The sequence below is a fragment of the Protomyctophum bolini genome, assembly GCF_963924005.1.
Source record: "Protomyctophum bolini genome assembly, chromosome: 13".
NCBI classification, from domain to species: domain Eukaryota; kingdom Metazoa; phylum Chordata; class Actinopteri; order Myctophiformes; family Myctophidae; genus Protomyctophum; species Protomyctophum bolini.
The window spans coordinates 42,002,660-42,019,345 of record NC_137874.1 but is presented as its reverse complement, the minus strand read 5'-3'; the positions used below and the strand labels follow the sequence as shown (position 1 = coordinate 42,019,345).

The following is a 16,686-nucleotide window of genomic DNA, read 5'->3' as shown; positions in this document are numbered from 1 at the left end:
AGATTAACTTAACCAGTTAACCTGGATATGTTGAGGCTTGATTCGGTTTCATGAAAGGGATGCTACATAAGTTACCATGGGAACTTATGCTTTGGACTTAGCCTGCTCCGGACCAGGCTAACAGCCAGGTTTAACCTAATCCTGATGTCTTTACTGTTCATTAAGCAGTCAAACTGATCACAAACCAATGATGTTTTCCAGATTTATTCAATTATTATGGGTTTATGTTGCCTTATTTGTATCGGTCTGCATTAAAGGACTAATTTAAGCACTATATAAAATCAAATAACCAAAATATATAGGCTGCACAACATCATGACAGCTTGTGAGCTTGTAGATCAGCTGCTTTTGGTGAATGTTCCCCATGAATAGGTTTGCTGTCGTGCAAGTGCACGGTTAAGACGAATTATTATTATTTATTTATTTTTGTAAAAGTGAAAACCACTAAATATTACCATTACTCATTGTTTTAAAACATATTACCATTATAACGTTTCACCCATAGTCCTACATACTTACACCTAGAAACCCCATTCAAACCTATTTAAGTTCATCCTACGGTGGACATGTGTGCCTGAAAAGGAATCTTTGAAATGTTTCATAGTTTTAGAAATATAGTGCTTTCAAATTTGAGACATAGGTTCAAATTATGATGGAATACTACATTCTGAAAAATCGGTATTGCCATGCCATGCAATCGTGACACTACAGACAGATAGACAGACAGACTTAATGTAATGTAACATTTCATGGCGCACAATACATGTAGATTAGTAGGATATAATTCCATACCGTACCGAATCCGGAGCGCACTCGCCTATTAGTTTGGCGTTTGCATTGCACAAATGAGCTCAGTGCGCTATTTCGAGAAAGTGCCCTTAAAGTTTAAGCTCGTTTGGAACTATAGCTCACCCTCCACAACTCGGGGCTATAGGTTCACTGAATTATATATTTATGGACTTCGACTATAGGCCTATATATATAATATGCTTTACAATTTACGCGTTCAATCTGTTGGCAATATTTTGCCACGCTCTCTCCCTCGCCTTGTTAATGGCGCTTGTATTTCCTTTTTTTTATTATTTCCTTGGCTTCCTCGTAGTATATCATAAGATTTTCTTGCTCCTCATCGGTGAAAGCCGCAGCTCTCCCTGCAGATTTGCTCGCCTCGCTCATGATTGGTCTCGCTCAAGAAATCTATGATCGGCATCATGACTTTTCAAGGAATGCGTGCACGCGCTTGTAAGCGAGGCTTGCTGAGACCGGCTCGCCAAATCCGCCAATTCTGAGCCTCGCTTGGCTTTAGTGGAACGGAATAAACCAGGCTGTAAAGATCAGGATTTAAAAAGCCTCGCTTTGGCCTATATCCTGGATTTGTTAATCCAAGATTCGTGAAATAGGCCCCTGGACACTATTAGGTAACATATAGAATATAAACATGTTATTTATCACAGTGTGGAGGCCTGGACTCTGTTAAGATAGCAGATCTACAAGCTCACAATTGAGGGCTTGTAGATCAGCACTCTTTAGCTAGTGGAGATGTGGTGTGTAACGACATTGGATTTCTAAACAAGTTTGTTCAACGCAACATACTGTGTTTCAAGTAGTAGTAAATGATTTATATAACTAAAGGGCCTAAACCTGATCCCTGAGGAACTCCTCCAGACCATAATAACATGGTGTGCTGTGGTGTCAACAGGGCTGTTCCACTGTTCCCATGGCAACCAGTTCAAGGCAGAGATGGCTCTTCAGGAGGCGGGCAGAGTCCTCGGCCCCTCCCCTCAGCACCCGTCAGCCCGTCAATCGCCCAGCATCAAGCCAGGTGATTGGTCAACAAGCAGGAGGTCACAAACGTTACCAATTGTGACTGTGGGGCTAAAGGCTCATACATAGTCTAGTATTCTCGGTGGTGAGGTGAGGTGACCACCGAACTACTAACATGACGTCACTGAGCCGCGGTGAAGAGCAAACCACCGCCAACCGCTCCAGCCCTTCTCTCTGTTTTTACTCACCACCGCTCAACGTTATTTCAGGTCCGGTGGTCAGCTCACCACCGGAGCGGTGGTCACCTCACCACTGGAGCGGTGGTCACCTCACCACCGAAAAACCAGTCTATGTATGAATAGGCCTTTAGTCATTGGATTTTTTTTTCTTTTTACGATTTTACCGATTATTTCCGTTTCTTCATGTCATGTGAAAGCAGGGAATCATAGCTTCAAATTGAGATATTGGTTGTTCAGTTTGACCCACCAGTTTAGGAGATATGGATTAGAGTAATGTCTTGCAGAGAAACAGCGAGTTGAGAAAACAGGCTTGAAAGGTTCACTTCTGTGGACAAAAACGGACAATAAGTTATAGAACCATCTAAATACTACAGCATGCAGTCATAACAGAACCATCTAAATACTACAACATGCAGTCATAACAGAACCATCTAAATACTACAGCATGCAGTCATAACAGAACCATCAAATACTACAACATGCAGAGGAGAAGTCATAACAGAACCATTTAAATACTGCAACATGCAGAGGAGAAGTCATAACAGAACCATCTAAACACTACAGCATGCAGAGGAGAAGTCATAACAGAACCATCTAAACACTACAACATGCAGTCATAACAGAACCATCTAAACACTACAGCATGCAGAGGAGAAGTCATAACAGAACCATCTAAACACTACAGCATGCAGAGGAGAAGTCATAACAGAACCATCTAAACACTACAGCATGCAGAGGAGAAGTCATAACAGAACCATCTAAACACTACAACATGCAGAGGAGCAGTCATAACAGAACCATCTAAATACTACAGCATGCAGAGGAGAAGTCATAACAGAACCATCTAAACACTACAGCATGCAGAGGAGAAGTCATAACAGAACCATCTAAACACTACAGCATGCAGAGGAGAAGTCATAACAGAACCATCTAAACACTACAACATGCAGAGGAGAAGTCATAACAGAACCATCTAAACACTACAACATGCAGAGGAGAAGTCTTACAGAACCATCTAAACACTACAGCATGCAGAGGAGAAGTCATAACAGAACCATCTAAACACTACAACATGCAGAGGAGAAGTCTTACAGAACCATCTAAACACTACAGCATGCAGAGGAGCAGTCATAACAGAACCATCTAAACACTACAGCATGCAGAGGAGAAGTCATAACTAAACTAAAATGATTTTTTTGTAATTAGTCATGTGTTTATTACTTATATAAGTAATAGAAAAGGGATGTGTCGATGAGATATTTTGGCCGATATCGATAACCGATATAATTCATTGCTGTTATGACCGATATTACCGATGTCGATATATGATCTAATTCTGTACTGAAGAATTATAATAATTTTGCCATTCTGATAAACTGTAACAGGGTGTCTGCACTGCATGCTTAGGCAAGTCAGATTTAACTTAAATACCTTCATATTTAATATCGGGAGCTTGTAGATCTGTTCAAGCTGTTACTTTGGTCTTGTTTATCTGTAAAGACAGACCGATTAATCGGACCGATTAATTATTAATCGGACCGATTAATTATTAATCGGTCTGATTGATTAATCGAAACTATGCCGATGAACCTAAAGTCAACAGAAATCGTCCGATACCGATGTATAATCTGTGTATGGAGATTAATCTCCCATCACGACTTATTATAATTACATTATTACAATAATACATTATTACAATATTACATCATTACATCATTGCATTGATGAAGGAGGTGACAGAGAGGAGGAGGAAGAGGAGGAGTCAGACCGACGCAGTGAGGAGGAGGAGCCTCACACTCGTCCCGATCGCTACGGCATCTACACACACACTGCTGACTTCCTGCTCAGACACCATGCACTGAAGGTACACACACACACACACACACGTATAGATCTGCTATTTTCAAGAGATTTTATACATTTGAAGGTTTGTCTCTAGTTCAATGATTGTTTTGGTAAACTAACTATTGACTTTCACTTAAGTAGTAAAACATTTGAGTATTTTTTCCACCACCACTTTGTGCGCGCGTGTGTGTGCGTGCGTGCGTGCGTGCGTGCGTGCGTGCGTGCGTGCGTGCGTGCGTGCGTGCGCGCGTGCGTGCGCGTGTGCGTGTGTGTGTGTGTGTGTCTGTCAGGGGGCAGAGCAGTGTGTGTCTCAGTGGCTGCTGTGTTCAGGGGGCGTGGCATCGTCACAGTACCTGCTGCGTCTGGCCAGACTGCACCTGCTCCAACAGGACTACCGCACCGCCTCGGCCTGCCTGGAGGAGGCGCTGCAGCACAGCTTCCAGGTGACGGCACCATATACCATCTAACACGCACGCAACGCAACGCACGCACGGGTGCGGGAACACCCATGCACCTCCCTCGCACCCTCGCACCTTCCTACCTACATATGCCTGCCTAAATATGTCCCAAACCGCCCCCTAAGGTCTTCCACTGCTGGCCTGCTCGCTTTGCCAAAAAAAATGGCAACTAAAAAATACGGGGAAGCAGCTTTTTGCTTCTACGGGCCGTCGGCATGGAACAAGCTCCCACTGTACCTTCGTCAGGCAGCCTCTGTAGACATTTTTAAAGCTCAGCTCAAGACCCACTTCTACAACATTGCTTTTAATTGATCTTTTATTTTTTATTTTTGTTATTCATGTCCTCACTGTATTGCATTACTGCTTGTTTTTAATGTTGTTGCCTTGCTTTTCTTTTATCCTCCATTTCTCTGTAAAGCACTTTGAGCTGCATTTCATGTCATGAAAGGTGCTATACAAATAAAGTTTTATTATTTTTATTATTATTATTACTTACCCCACCCCCTTAGATAACATTTGATACAGACTTATAGCATGTTATGTAGACGCCACTATAATTGCATTATATGTATAGTCATCATAGCACGTCATAGTACATTATGTATAGTTTATATGTATAATTTCATTATATAGATATTCCACTGTTACGTTCTTAGCTTACGCATGTTTCATGATAAATGCTTTTTATGTGATGTATTCACATGCTTTTTTTGTTCTTTCTTATCCCATTCTGACCTGAGATCAGATTCATACGAGGTTTCCACCGGACACACACTGGTCTGATTAACCCATTCTGACCTGAGATCAGATTATAAAAAAATGTCAGTCGTTCTTCGATTTTTCAAAAATAGCAGACCTACAAGCTCGTAGCGCACCACTCGGTGGCGCGCTATGAGCTTGTAGATCTGCTATTTTTCAATAGCTAAAGCATAACATGATGCTAACACCAAAACGGGTTCCCGGTCAGAATGGGTTAATGTAAGTCGCGCTGGATTAAGAGCGTCTGCTAAATGCCTAAATTGTAAATTGGAACACACGTGCACATTCCATACTTCATTCGATGCAGTGTTGTTTTCGTCGACTAAAACTAAAGACGAAAAATGTTCGTCGACTACCATTTTTCACTGGCAAAAACGAATGGAAACTAAATGAAAACTAAGCTACGATGACTACAATTTCGTCAACAAATAAAACTAGACTAAAATGTTAGGAAGGGTCCGGGACTAGTGGACAAGAGATCCAGTATAAGTCATTTTACACTTGGTTGCATGCTGAAAATAGCTGATCTACAAGCCCACAACGCGTCACAACGCGACGCGTTGTGAGCTTGTAGATCAGCTATTTTCAGCAAGTGTAAAAACACTCATTACGACGGCATCAAGACCCGCCAAAATTTTTGTCGACTAAATCAACTGTAGATTTAGTCGATTAAAATCTTATGACATCTAGTCGACTAAAACTAGACTGACATTCCGAGGTGACTAAAATGTGACTAAAACTGAATGAAGTTTCACTCCAAAGACTAATATGACTATATAACTAAAATAGAAATTTGCTGCCAACAACGACACTGGTTCGATGTAATCAGTTGACTTTGGGAAGCGCTCGATTTCGGTAACGCGACGTCCCGCTTGCCTCCTGTGCCAATTCGAAACCGCTTGGTACGCACCACGCAGGGCCGCTGGGTGATATCCAACGAGCGCTTCCAAACTCCAACACTTACAATGTCATGCACAGAACGTCTATAGCTCACAGCATCTCTACGGTGAGTACGAGTTTTATGAAGCAAACACTTTGTGACTTCCGCCAGACGGTGGCAGTATCGAGTCCACCGGTTCCCTCCTCCTCCTCCTCCTCCTCCTCCTCCTCCCCCTCCCTCCTCCTCCTCCCTCTCCCTCCCCACCCCCTCCTCCCTCCTCCTCCTCCCTCCCCCCCCCCCCTCCTCCTCCTCCTCCTCCCCCCCCCCCCCCCGATATCTCCGATAATCATTTCGGGTTATAGTCTTGTTAGGTTGCGTTTAAATCCAATCCAATCCAATCCACTTTCTTTATAAAGCACATTTCTATACAACAAGGTTGAAACAAAGTGCTGTACACAAAGAAATACAAAAAAAGCAACAACAACAACAACAGTACTATAGACAGGGCAACATAAGGACACAGCAACTCTTAATCAAATGCCAAGGAGTTACAAGTGAGTTTTCAGACGTGATTTAAACACGGACAAGGCTTGAGAAGCTCTGACATGAGGTGGATCTTCATTCCACAGTGTGGGTGCTACAACAGAAAATGACCTTTTAGACACATCTCTGCTTCTGGTGACTGATATTGTCCTTCTATATAGACTCATTGACGTGTGTGTGTGTGTGTGTGTGTGTGTGTGTGCGTGTGCGTGTGTGTGTGTGCGTGTGTAGGACTCAGACACGTGGGCGCTGTACGGACACACTGTGTATGAGAGTGGAGATCACAGCAGAGCTCAGCAGCTCTACCAGAGATCTCTGGACTTCACCACACAACCTGCAGACACTCACAGCGTGTTCCTGCGACTGGGACAAATATATCTACGCACCGCACAGGTAGGCTACGTACGAGGACACGTACGACTACAAGTACTATCCATCCATCCATCCATCTTCAACCGCTTATCCGTAGTCAGGTCGTGGGGGCAACAGCTCCACCAGAGTGTTCCAGACTTCCCCTCTCCAGAGCAACATTATAGTGACTTCCTCCTGGGGGATCCTGAGGCGTTCCAAGGCCCAGTGAGTCGATGTGTTTCCTCCTGGGGTCTCCTCCCAGTGGGACGTGGTCCTTGGTCTGCCCCGGGGTCTCCTCCCAGTGGGACGTGGTCCTTGGTCTTCCCCGGGGTCTCCTCCCAGTGGGACGTGGTCCTTGGTCTTCCCCGGGGTCTCCTCCCAGTGGGACGTGGTCCTTGGTCTGGCCCGAAGTCTCCTCCCAGTGGGACGTGGTCCTTGGTCTGCCCCGGGGGTCTCCTCCCAGTGGGACGTGGTCCTTGGTCTGCCCCGGGGTCTCCTCCCAGTGGGACGTGGTCCTTGGTCTGCCCCGGGGTCTCCTCCCAGTGGGACGTGGTCCTTGGTCTGCCCCGGGGGTCTCCTCCCAGTGGGACGTGGTCCTTGGTCTGCCCCGGGGTCTCCTCCCAGTGGGACGTGGTCCTTGGTCTGCCCCGGGGGTCTCCTCCCAGTGGGACGTGGTCCTTGGTCTGCCCCGGGGTCTCCTCCCAGTGGGACGTGGTCCTTGGTCTGCCTCTCCTCCCTTTCCCTTAACGTCGCATGAATTTTGTTTCTTACAGTTTGACGAGGCTAAAACCATCTACCTGAGAGCCTGTAGCTCCTCCCCCTCCTGTCTAACCTGGCTGGGATTGGGCATCGCCTGTTACCGGGTAAATTACACCCCACCCCTCAGCCAATCAAGCATGTCCTTGTTTGTATAACTCTTTGTCTGCTACATTTTCAGGCCACTTATGCGACTTTCAAATCCCTTATATTGATCAGAGCAATGGTCACCATGTTTATGTATTATGTGGAGTGTATTAGGAGTGTAACGATACATACTCTGGCAAATACATGGACTTTATATTTGAACACATAATGGACAAACCTGCACCTTGACATGTGTCACTCAGCTTGGTGACGTGTGGTTACAGTGGTCATGTGTCTCTCAGCTATAGGTGACGTGATGTGGTTACAGTGGTCATGTGTCTCTCAGCTAGGTGACGTGATGTGGTTACAGTGGTCATGTGTCTCTCAGCTAGGTGACGTGATGTGGTTACAGTGGTCATGTTTCTCTCAGCTAGGTGACGTGATGTGGTTACAGTGGTCATGTGTCTCTCAGCTAGGTGACGTGATGTGGTTACAGTGGTCATGTGTCTCTCAGCTAGGTGACGTGTGCGAGGCAGAGGAAGCGCTGATCGAAGCTAACCGTTTGAACAACCATCACGCTGCCGTCTGGAGCTACCTGACTCTGATCAGCCTCAAGGTGGCACGCACGCACGCACGCACGCACGCACGCACGCAGGCACGCACGCAGGCTGCACGCACACACACGTGCGCACCTTAGAGTATATATGAATAGAGAAGACACCCGAGTTCTCCGCTCATCCACTTGCATTAAGTTGCTCAAAAGCGCATGAGGCGATTTCACTCCTCCTTCCGTGTAGGAACAGAGTGCATTCTGGGATGGATTGGCCCCAAACACATGAACGCGCTGGTCGTTGACTGTCATTGTGCCGTTTGTGCTGCGTTCACGTGTGAAACATTCGTTCACGTGTCATGGCCCCAAACACATGAACGTTGCGCAATGATAGTCAACGGAGCGGCGCTGGCTCGAGCTGCAATACCAAATTCGGCCACTATGTCCATTTGGCCTCAGGGTTTCCTCCGGGTGCCGTCTCTATTCATATATACTCTAAGGTGCGCACGCACACACACATGCACACACACACACACACACACACACACATGCACACACTGCTATGTTCAGTGTTAAACTATATCCAATGTCTTTGCTGTCGGGAAGAAACCACCTAACTCCAAAATGCTAATTTTTCAGGAAATGAAAAATATGTATACATTTTCTCAGGAAATGAAGAAAACCTACAAAGCAATAATACTGCCTCATCAAAGTTGGCGTTGTGACTTATATAAATTATGGTCAAGTCAATTACTTAGAAGAGGGGGAGAGGTGCATGGTGGAGTTAGCCGTTTTAGCAGACAGTTTGAGGGTCCAATGGAGCTAAGAGGTTTTGTCCCGAGAGCTTTTTTTTTTTTTTTACTACTTTTCATTTATTCAATATTTTCGAAACAAAATGGTAAATAAATGGTAAATGGTGCATTTATATAGCGCCTTTATCCAAGGCGCTTTACATAGATTGTGCATTACATTCACCCATTCATACACCGATGGCAGCGGAAACCATGCAAGGCACCAACTAGCACATCGGGAGCAATTAGGGGTTCAGTGTCTTGCTCAAGGACACTTCGACAGTAACTCTGGGGGAGCCCGGGTTCGAACTGGCAACCTTGCGGTTCCCATCCAGGCACTCTACCCCTGAGCCACCACCGCCCCAAACAACACACAGACGTGAAGGGTGTTCAGTAGTACTGATTTATGAAACAACACACAGACGTGAAGGGTGTTCAGTAGTACTGATTTATGAAACAACACACAGACGTAAAGGGTGTTCAATAGCACTGATTTATGAAACAACACACAGACGTAAAGGGTGTTCAATAGCACTGATTTATGAAACAACACACAGACGTAAAGGGTGTTCAATAGCACTGATTTATGAAACAACACACAGACGTAAAGGGTGTTCAATAGCACTGATTTATGAAACAACACACAGACGTAAAGGGTGTTCAATAGCACTGATTTATGAAACAACACACAGACGTAAAGGGTGTTCAATAGCACTGATTTATGAAACAACACACAGACGTAAAGGGTGTTCAATAGCACTGATTTATGAAACAACACACAGACGTGAAGGGTGTTCAGTAGCACTGATTTATGAAACAACACACAGACGTGAAGGGTGTTCAATAGCACTGATTTATGAAACAACACACAGACGTAAAGGGTGTTCAATAGCACTGATTTATGAAACAACACACAGACGTAAAGGGTGTTCAATAGCACTGATTTATGAAACAACACACAGACGTAAAGGGTGTTCAATAGCACTGATTTATGAAACAACACACAGACGTAAAGGGTGTTCAATAGCACTGATTTATGAAACAACACACAGACGTGAAGGGTGTTCAATAGCACTGATTTATGAAACAACACACAGACGTAAAGGGTGTTCAATAGCACTGATTTATGAAACAACACACAGACGTAAAGGGTGTTCAATAGCACTGATTTATGAAACAACACACAGACGTAAAGGGTGTTCAATAGCACTGATTTATGGAACAACACACAGACGTGAAGGGTGTTCAATAGCACTGATTTATGAAACAACACACACACACAGACGTGAAGGGTGTTCAGTAGTACTGATTTATGCCGGGGAAAAAATCCCAAACCTCAAAAATGTATAATAATGTATTATTGTGCTTATACTGTTGAACTGTTGTTCTGCGTGTTTCAGAGCGGTAGAAAAGTGGAGGCCGAGCAGTCTTATAAATACCTGCTAAAAGTGAGTTCATTATTACACCGGCATGTACTTCTATTGTCTCTGTAGCTGCTTATTAATATTATTAATATTTTCCCCATTGTTCCCATTGTGTTCCTATATTGTTCCATCGTTATGTTTCAGCTGAAGTTTGACGACGAGGCCGTTCTGACGGAGATCAGGCGCCTTCAGGAAGAGCTGGGATTCGGAAACCCCTGTTTCCAAACGCTGAATATAAGCCCCCCCCCCCCATGAGATAAAGTGCTGCATTATCTCATGCAGATCGGCTACTTTGACGTTTGTGAGAACGCACACATGCGTGCGTCATTATCACAATCCCTACTTTTGGCGGAATGCTCCGCCATTAGGACTGTAATAACCTTCCGCTCGTGTCGGAATGCTCCGTCAGGTTAGCTTTTTTTATGGATATCAATCCGCATCGCTGAGAACTATTTTTTCATTATTATTTTGGGTCGGCCTTTCCTTCTTTAGCGATCCTAGACCGGATCGCGCATGCGCGCTGCCGGCGTCCACCTCCCGTTATACATGCAGACTAAAAGCTGAATAACTCCTAATCTACGGATCTCTCCGTGGTTTAGTCAATTAGCGCGATGTCCGGAGGTCTTTGCTGATAATCCGGTGGTCTAGATGGAAACATTGGTGCTTTCTAGAGCAAGGATGGCTATATTTTAGCTCGCTAGCATTGACGCTATTTAGCTAGCACAAGAGGAACGACCACAACGTCCGTTTCTGTGCTGCGTGCGCAACCTCTAAATCTTCCCCACAGACCGTGGCAGCCAGAAGTTGGATTTTCGTCCAGCAGGTGGCAGCCAAACGGTCATTATGCGGTGGAGCTGACAGATTTATTTATTATGAGGGTCGCCTCAAAGGTGGACCCTCTTGTAAACAAGAGCAATGCTTCATTGGGTCGTCCACCTCACAGTTAACAGTTTTTGTATTGAGTTGTGCTTGAAATGTACTGTAATTATGCAAACTGTTAATAAATACTGTTAATAAATAAAAAGTCACAGCTTTTCTTTGTTTTCATCCTGCATGCAGCAGCATCAGGTGGCTCGAAAAACACAGAAATACACTGTCTGTTACTGGAGGATTCTCTCACCCTTTAGCTTAACTGTCTGTTACTGGAGGATTCTCTCACCCTTTAGCTTACTGTCTGTTACTGGAGGATTCTCTCACCCTTTAGCTTACTGTCTGTTACTGGAGGATTCTCTCACCCTTTAGCTTAACTGTCTGTTACTGGTGGATTCTCTCACCCTTTAGCTTACTGTCTGTTACTGGTGGATTCTCACCATTTAGCTTACTGTCTGTTACTGGTGGATTATCTCACCATTTAGCTTACTGTCTGTTACTGGTGGATTCTCTCACCCTTTAGCTTACTGTCTGTTACTGGTGGATTCTCTCACCCTTTAGCTTACTGTCTGTTACTGGTGGATTATCTCACCCTTTAGCTTACTGTCTGTTACTGGTGGATTCTCTCACCCTTTAGCTTACTGTCTGTTACTGGTGGATTCTCTCACCATTTAGCTTACTGTCTAAAGGCCTATTCATAGTCTGGATTTTCGGTGGTGAGGTGACCACCGCTCCGGTGGTGAGGTGACCACCGCTCCGGTGGTGAGGTGACCACCGCTCCGGTGGTGAGGTGACCACCGGAGCTGAAATAACATTGAGCTGTGGTGAGTAAAAACATAGAGAAGGGCTGGAGCGGTGGCGGTGGTTTGCTCTTCACCGCGGCTCGTGACGTCATGTTGTAGTTCGGTGGTCACCTCAGTGACGTCATGTTGTAGTTCGGTGGTCACCTAACCACCGAAGATCCAGACTATGTATGAGCCTTAACTTACAGGTGGATTCTCTCACCATTTAGCTTACTGTCTGTTACTGGTGGATTCTCTCACCCTTTAGCTTACTGTCTGTTACTGGTGGATTCTCTCACCGTTTAGCTTACTGTCTGTTACTGGAGGATTCTCTCACCCTTTAGCTTACTGTCTGTTACTGGTGGATTCTCTCACCCTTTAGCTTACTGTCTGTTACTGGTGGATTCTCTCACCATTTAGCTTACTGTCTGTTACTGGTGGATTCTCTCACCCTTTAGCTTACTGTCTGTTACTGGAGGATTCTCTCACCCTTTAGCTTACTGTCTGTTACTGGAGGATTCTCTCACCCTTTAGCTTAACTGTCTGTTACTGGTGGATTCTCTCACCCTTTAGCTTACTGTCTGTTACTGGTGGATTCTCACCATTTAGCTTACTGTCTGTTACTGGTGGATTCTCTCACCGTTTAGCTTACTGTCTGTTACTGGTGGATTCTCACCATTTAGCTTACTGTCTGGTGGATTCTCTCACCCTTTAGCTTACTGTCTGTTACTGGTGGATTCTCTCACCCTTTAGCTTACTGTCTGTTACTGGTGGATTCTCTCACCCTTTAGCTTACTATGTGGGTCAAATGAAAATAATGTGCTTGTTACTGCCTGAAAATATAAATAGCAGATCTACAAGCTGTAGCTTGGGGGCGGTGGTGGCTCAGGGGGTAGCTTGGGGGCGGTGGTGGCTCAGGGGGTAGCTTGGGGGCGGTGGTGGCTCAGGGGGTAGCTTGGGGGCGGTGGTGGCTCAGGGGGTAGCTTGGGGGCGGTGGTGGCTCAGGGGGTAGCTTGGGGGCGGTGGTGGCTCAGGGGGTAGAGCGGCTGGATGGTAACCGCAGGTTGCCAGTTCGAACGTCTATCATTTTTAAATTATATGGAGAGAAAAGTCGACAGTCGGGGTCTGGAGATTTGCACATAGTGTGACATGCTGACAGAGAATGAAAGAAACATAGCCTACACTTCCACTCACAATTTAGGTGGCTTTTAAAATGCGGTACTTATTCCTTCATTAAAAATATATATATGATTGGCACCTCATAAGCAGTGTTGGGCAATATTACTTAGGAGAGTAATATCTTTACTTTACTTACATATTACTTTATATTACTTTTCAACCGGGCCCCTTCCACCCGCAAAAAGAACACGATCTGTTTTAGCCAGCCCCTTTTACAACGGTAACAAGAAGACTCGCCCCGTTCCTGTTTTCCTCCCAGAATCTTCCCCAGTGAGGGGTTGGTGGGAGAGGCTGGACAGCAGACGGCTGGACTTTGAATTTCTCTAACTATAAACTTTCATGACAGCAGAACAGCCTTAAGTACAAATATAATTTATGAAAAGCTACTACAGTGAAGTCTGTTCACAGAAGTTGTTGTAGGATAATGTGGGGATTATCTGACGAGGTACCATTTGAGTGTGCAAAACCTTACATATACTAAATACTAAATTGTTTATAAAGGTCAATATAAGTAAAATAATATAGCCTTTCCACAGGAGTATCTTTTTATATTTTTCAAAAAAAAAAATACAAACAGCCAATAGCATATTACAAAGTTATCCCCTGGACCCCCTCACTGGTGACAATTCCTGGGAGGAAAAACGGGCAAGCACCGGGGCGAGTCTTCTGGTATTCTTTACAACTGAACAATTCATTGGAATATAAGAAGCCTCCAATCAGCCAAACTGAATAATTGCAGGATATTAAAACAAAATAGTCAACAGTCTCTCATTCAAGATTCAATTCAAGATTCAATAATTTATTTGCCATGTCAACAAGTTGATAGGAATTTGTCTTGGTTCATACTCAACATATACAGACAACCATAGATACACAAAGAAGGACAGTACAATACAAAACAAAAACCAGCAGCATATGAAATTACATTCAGTTTTTTAAAGTGCTATATGCATATACTATGAGTTCAGATGTCTAATGGCTACGGGGTAAGTGCTATCCCTGAAGCGACATGTTGAGCTCCTGCCTGATGGGAGGAGATTGAAGAGGTGATGTGCAGGATGGGAGTTGTCTGCAATGATTTTATTTGCCTTCCTAATTATTCTGGTGGAATAGAGTGAGGAGAGTGTAGGGAGGCTGCATCCTATGTTTTTTGATGCGCGACGTACTACTCTTTCCAGCTTTGATTTGTCTTGAGAGGTTGTGTGACCAAACCAGACAAGCATATAGAGAAGGTGAGAACACTTTCAATAGTGGCCCTATAGAAGTGAGTCATGGCTGCTTGGCTGACTTTAAACTTCTTAAGCTGCCGCAGGAAATAGAGACGCTGGTGTGATTTGCTTATTATGAGACTGGTGTTAAGATCTGGTGTTAAGATCCCATGATCAGCCTTTTTATGCTGCATATTATTCCACATTTGGGATTCAACATCAACAATCTGAACTGCACACACATGGCTGCAGAATCTCAACACGGACAGTAGGCCTATATATTGTATACATAAATAACAAACAATAAAATAAAGCAACAGTCTCTGACCTTTTTGAGGCAGACTGTTGACTCACGTCCAATTCAAAGGGAAAAAAAGAGGGCGCTGCTATTCCTTTATTTGCCGATGGGTTCTCAGATTGGAGGCAGCCTAACATTGGACCTCAAAGTTTATTTGTCCAATGCCAGAGCGGTCGCGCAAAGACCCACCCGGCAGCACAGAGACCCACCCGGCAGCACAGAGACCCACCCGGCAGCACAGAGACCCACCCGGCAGCACAGAGACCCACCCGGCAGCACAGAGACCCACCCGGCAGCACAGAGACCCACCCAGCAGCACTGCATGCAATTTATTTGTGCATCATTGCATGTGTAACCAATTAAAGGTAGAGTTCAAATATCACTTATTTTTTGGTTTTGTTGCGATAATCCTCCCTGCTATAGAGTTATAGAGTTAGAGGTTTCGTTTTTGGTTCTCTATCCTGATTGGATGAAAGGCTGGGTCCCAAGGCAAAAACTAAACCTAAGGTTTTTTGAGTGAAATCACTTACTCTACCTTTAAGTGTAGCAAAGGATTTACTCTTAGGTATGACTACGCCACCTTGAGATCGTTCAAGGAATTATCTAACTAGACCAGTAAACTGGGTTCCCCACAAATGCAAGTTTCTTGGACTTGAGACTTGAGTTACAAAAACAGGGAATTTATTAAAACGTTTAAGAAGAATAGGAATACAAAACATTTATTAGACCAATGTCATATAATGATATATAATGCGAACAATATCTTAAAACAGGTAGACTATACTAAAACCAATATACAGGTCAAAAGCTCTACCAATGTCACATTTGGAGCCAATGGGCAAAACAGTAGTCGACCAGCCTCAAAGGAGAGCCATAAGCTAGAAGGCACAGTACCCACTGAACGACTAAGAACAAACTATTAACTAGACACACAGCGCAGCACACAGCACGCAGGGAAAACAAGAGCGACACCGTGAAAAGAGGTGCTCGACATTCACAGCCAAACCTGGGTCGTGGGATAAACGTGATGTCCTTCTCGCCGCAACCCATACGGCCAGTCGGCCAATTCATCAACAAGGCTCCCCTTGGCATCCAGATGTAACAGGTTTTACTGCAGCACGTACTCGCCACCATGTGGGGGGGGGGGGGGGGCGGACAACAACAACAAATTAACACAAAAGAAAACAGCTCAATGAACAAAAACTGAAATGGCTCAAAATGAACTTAAACTAAACTAAGCAAAACAGATGAACAAAAGGGAATAGCTCAATACTCAATAATGATAAAATCAACCTAAACAAAGCAGCAGTGGCTAGTACATTAGACTATACAACAAATAAAGTATCTCATCAAGTTATAACTTATTTTGTTTGTGTATATACCTTAATTTGTCCGTTTGTGCTCACACACTTCCATGAGAGTTTGGCACAGCTGGGCACATGAATGGTCATCAACCTGAAGTGTAACATTATAGTTTAGAATAGACTACAGAACATGATTAAAACTACATAAATGAGACGTGTTACTCACCCTGGCAGTAAAATTAATAAAAACAACAGCAGACCCAGGTCTCAAGACCCACGGCCAGGCCAGCATTCACCAAACTTCTGCTTTGAAGAAGACATGGGCATTTAAATAGTTACCTGATGCTTGTCAATGAGGAAGTGCCCCTATGGTGGCCTCTGAGGCTCAACTTCAACTGGCTACACGTGCAAGTTTTATTTTAAATGTTTGTTTATGACTTTCGTCTTTATTCTTTTTATGTCATAGATGCCCGGCCGGACAGTATAGGTTGACAGGAGCCAGCAGGCTCCAGAATTTAATAGATATTTTCTGTATATTTAAAAGTATAAAGGATATTGGCCTAATTCAGCCCTGCATGCAGAGTTTGGGCACTCTCTC

General features: G+C 44.3%; 1 protein-coding gene across 1 annotated transcript in view; it reads left to right on the top strand.

Annotated features, from left to right (window-relative positions):
• The window catches only part of LOC308327704 (cilia- and flagella-associated protein 70-like), a gene marked incomplete at its 5' end in the record, with an annotated part of 35,266 nt that extends 24,528 nt beyond the window's left edge, over nucleotides 1–10,738 (top strand). The window contains 8 exons of the mRNA XM_080781229.1: nucleotides 1,700–1,822; nucleotides 3,734–3,867; nucleotides 4,139–4,291; nucleotides 6,720–6,881; nucleotides 7,613–7,702; nucleotides 8,197–8,298; nucleotides 10,424–10,471; nucleotides 10,592–10,738. Of these exons, the coding sequence (XP_080637355.1) occupies nucleotides 1,700–1,822; nucleotides 3,734–3,867; nucleotides 4,139–4,291; nucleotides 6,720–6,881; nucleotides 7,613–7,702; nucleotides 8,197–8,298; nucleotides 10,424–10,471; nucleotides 10,592–10,702 (923 nt within the window). The 3' untranslated portion in view covers nucleotides 10,703–10,738. The remainder of the gene's footprint in view (nucleotides 1–1,699; nucleotides 1,823–3,733; nucleotides 3,868–4,138; nucleotides 4,292–6,719; nucleotides 6,882–7,612; nucleotides 7,703–8,196; nucleotides 8,299–10,423; nucleotides 10,472–10,591) is intronic.
• Between the last annotated feature and the right edge of the window lie 5,948 nt (nucleotides 10,739–16,686).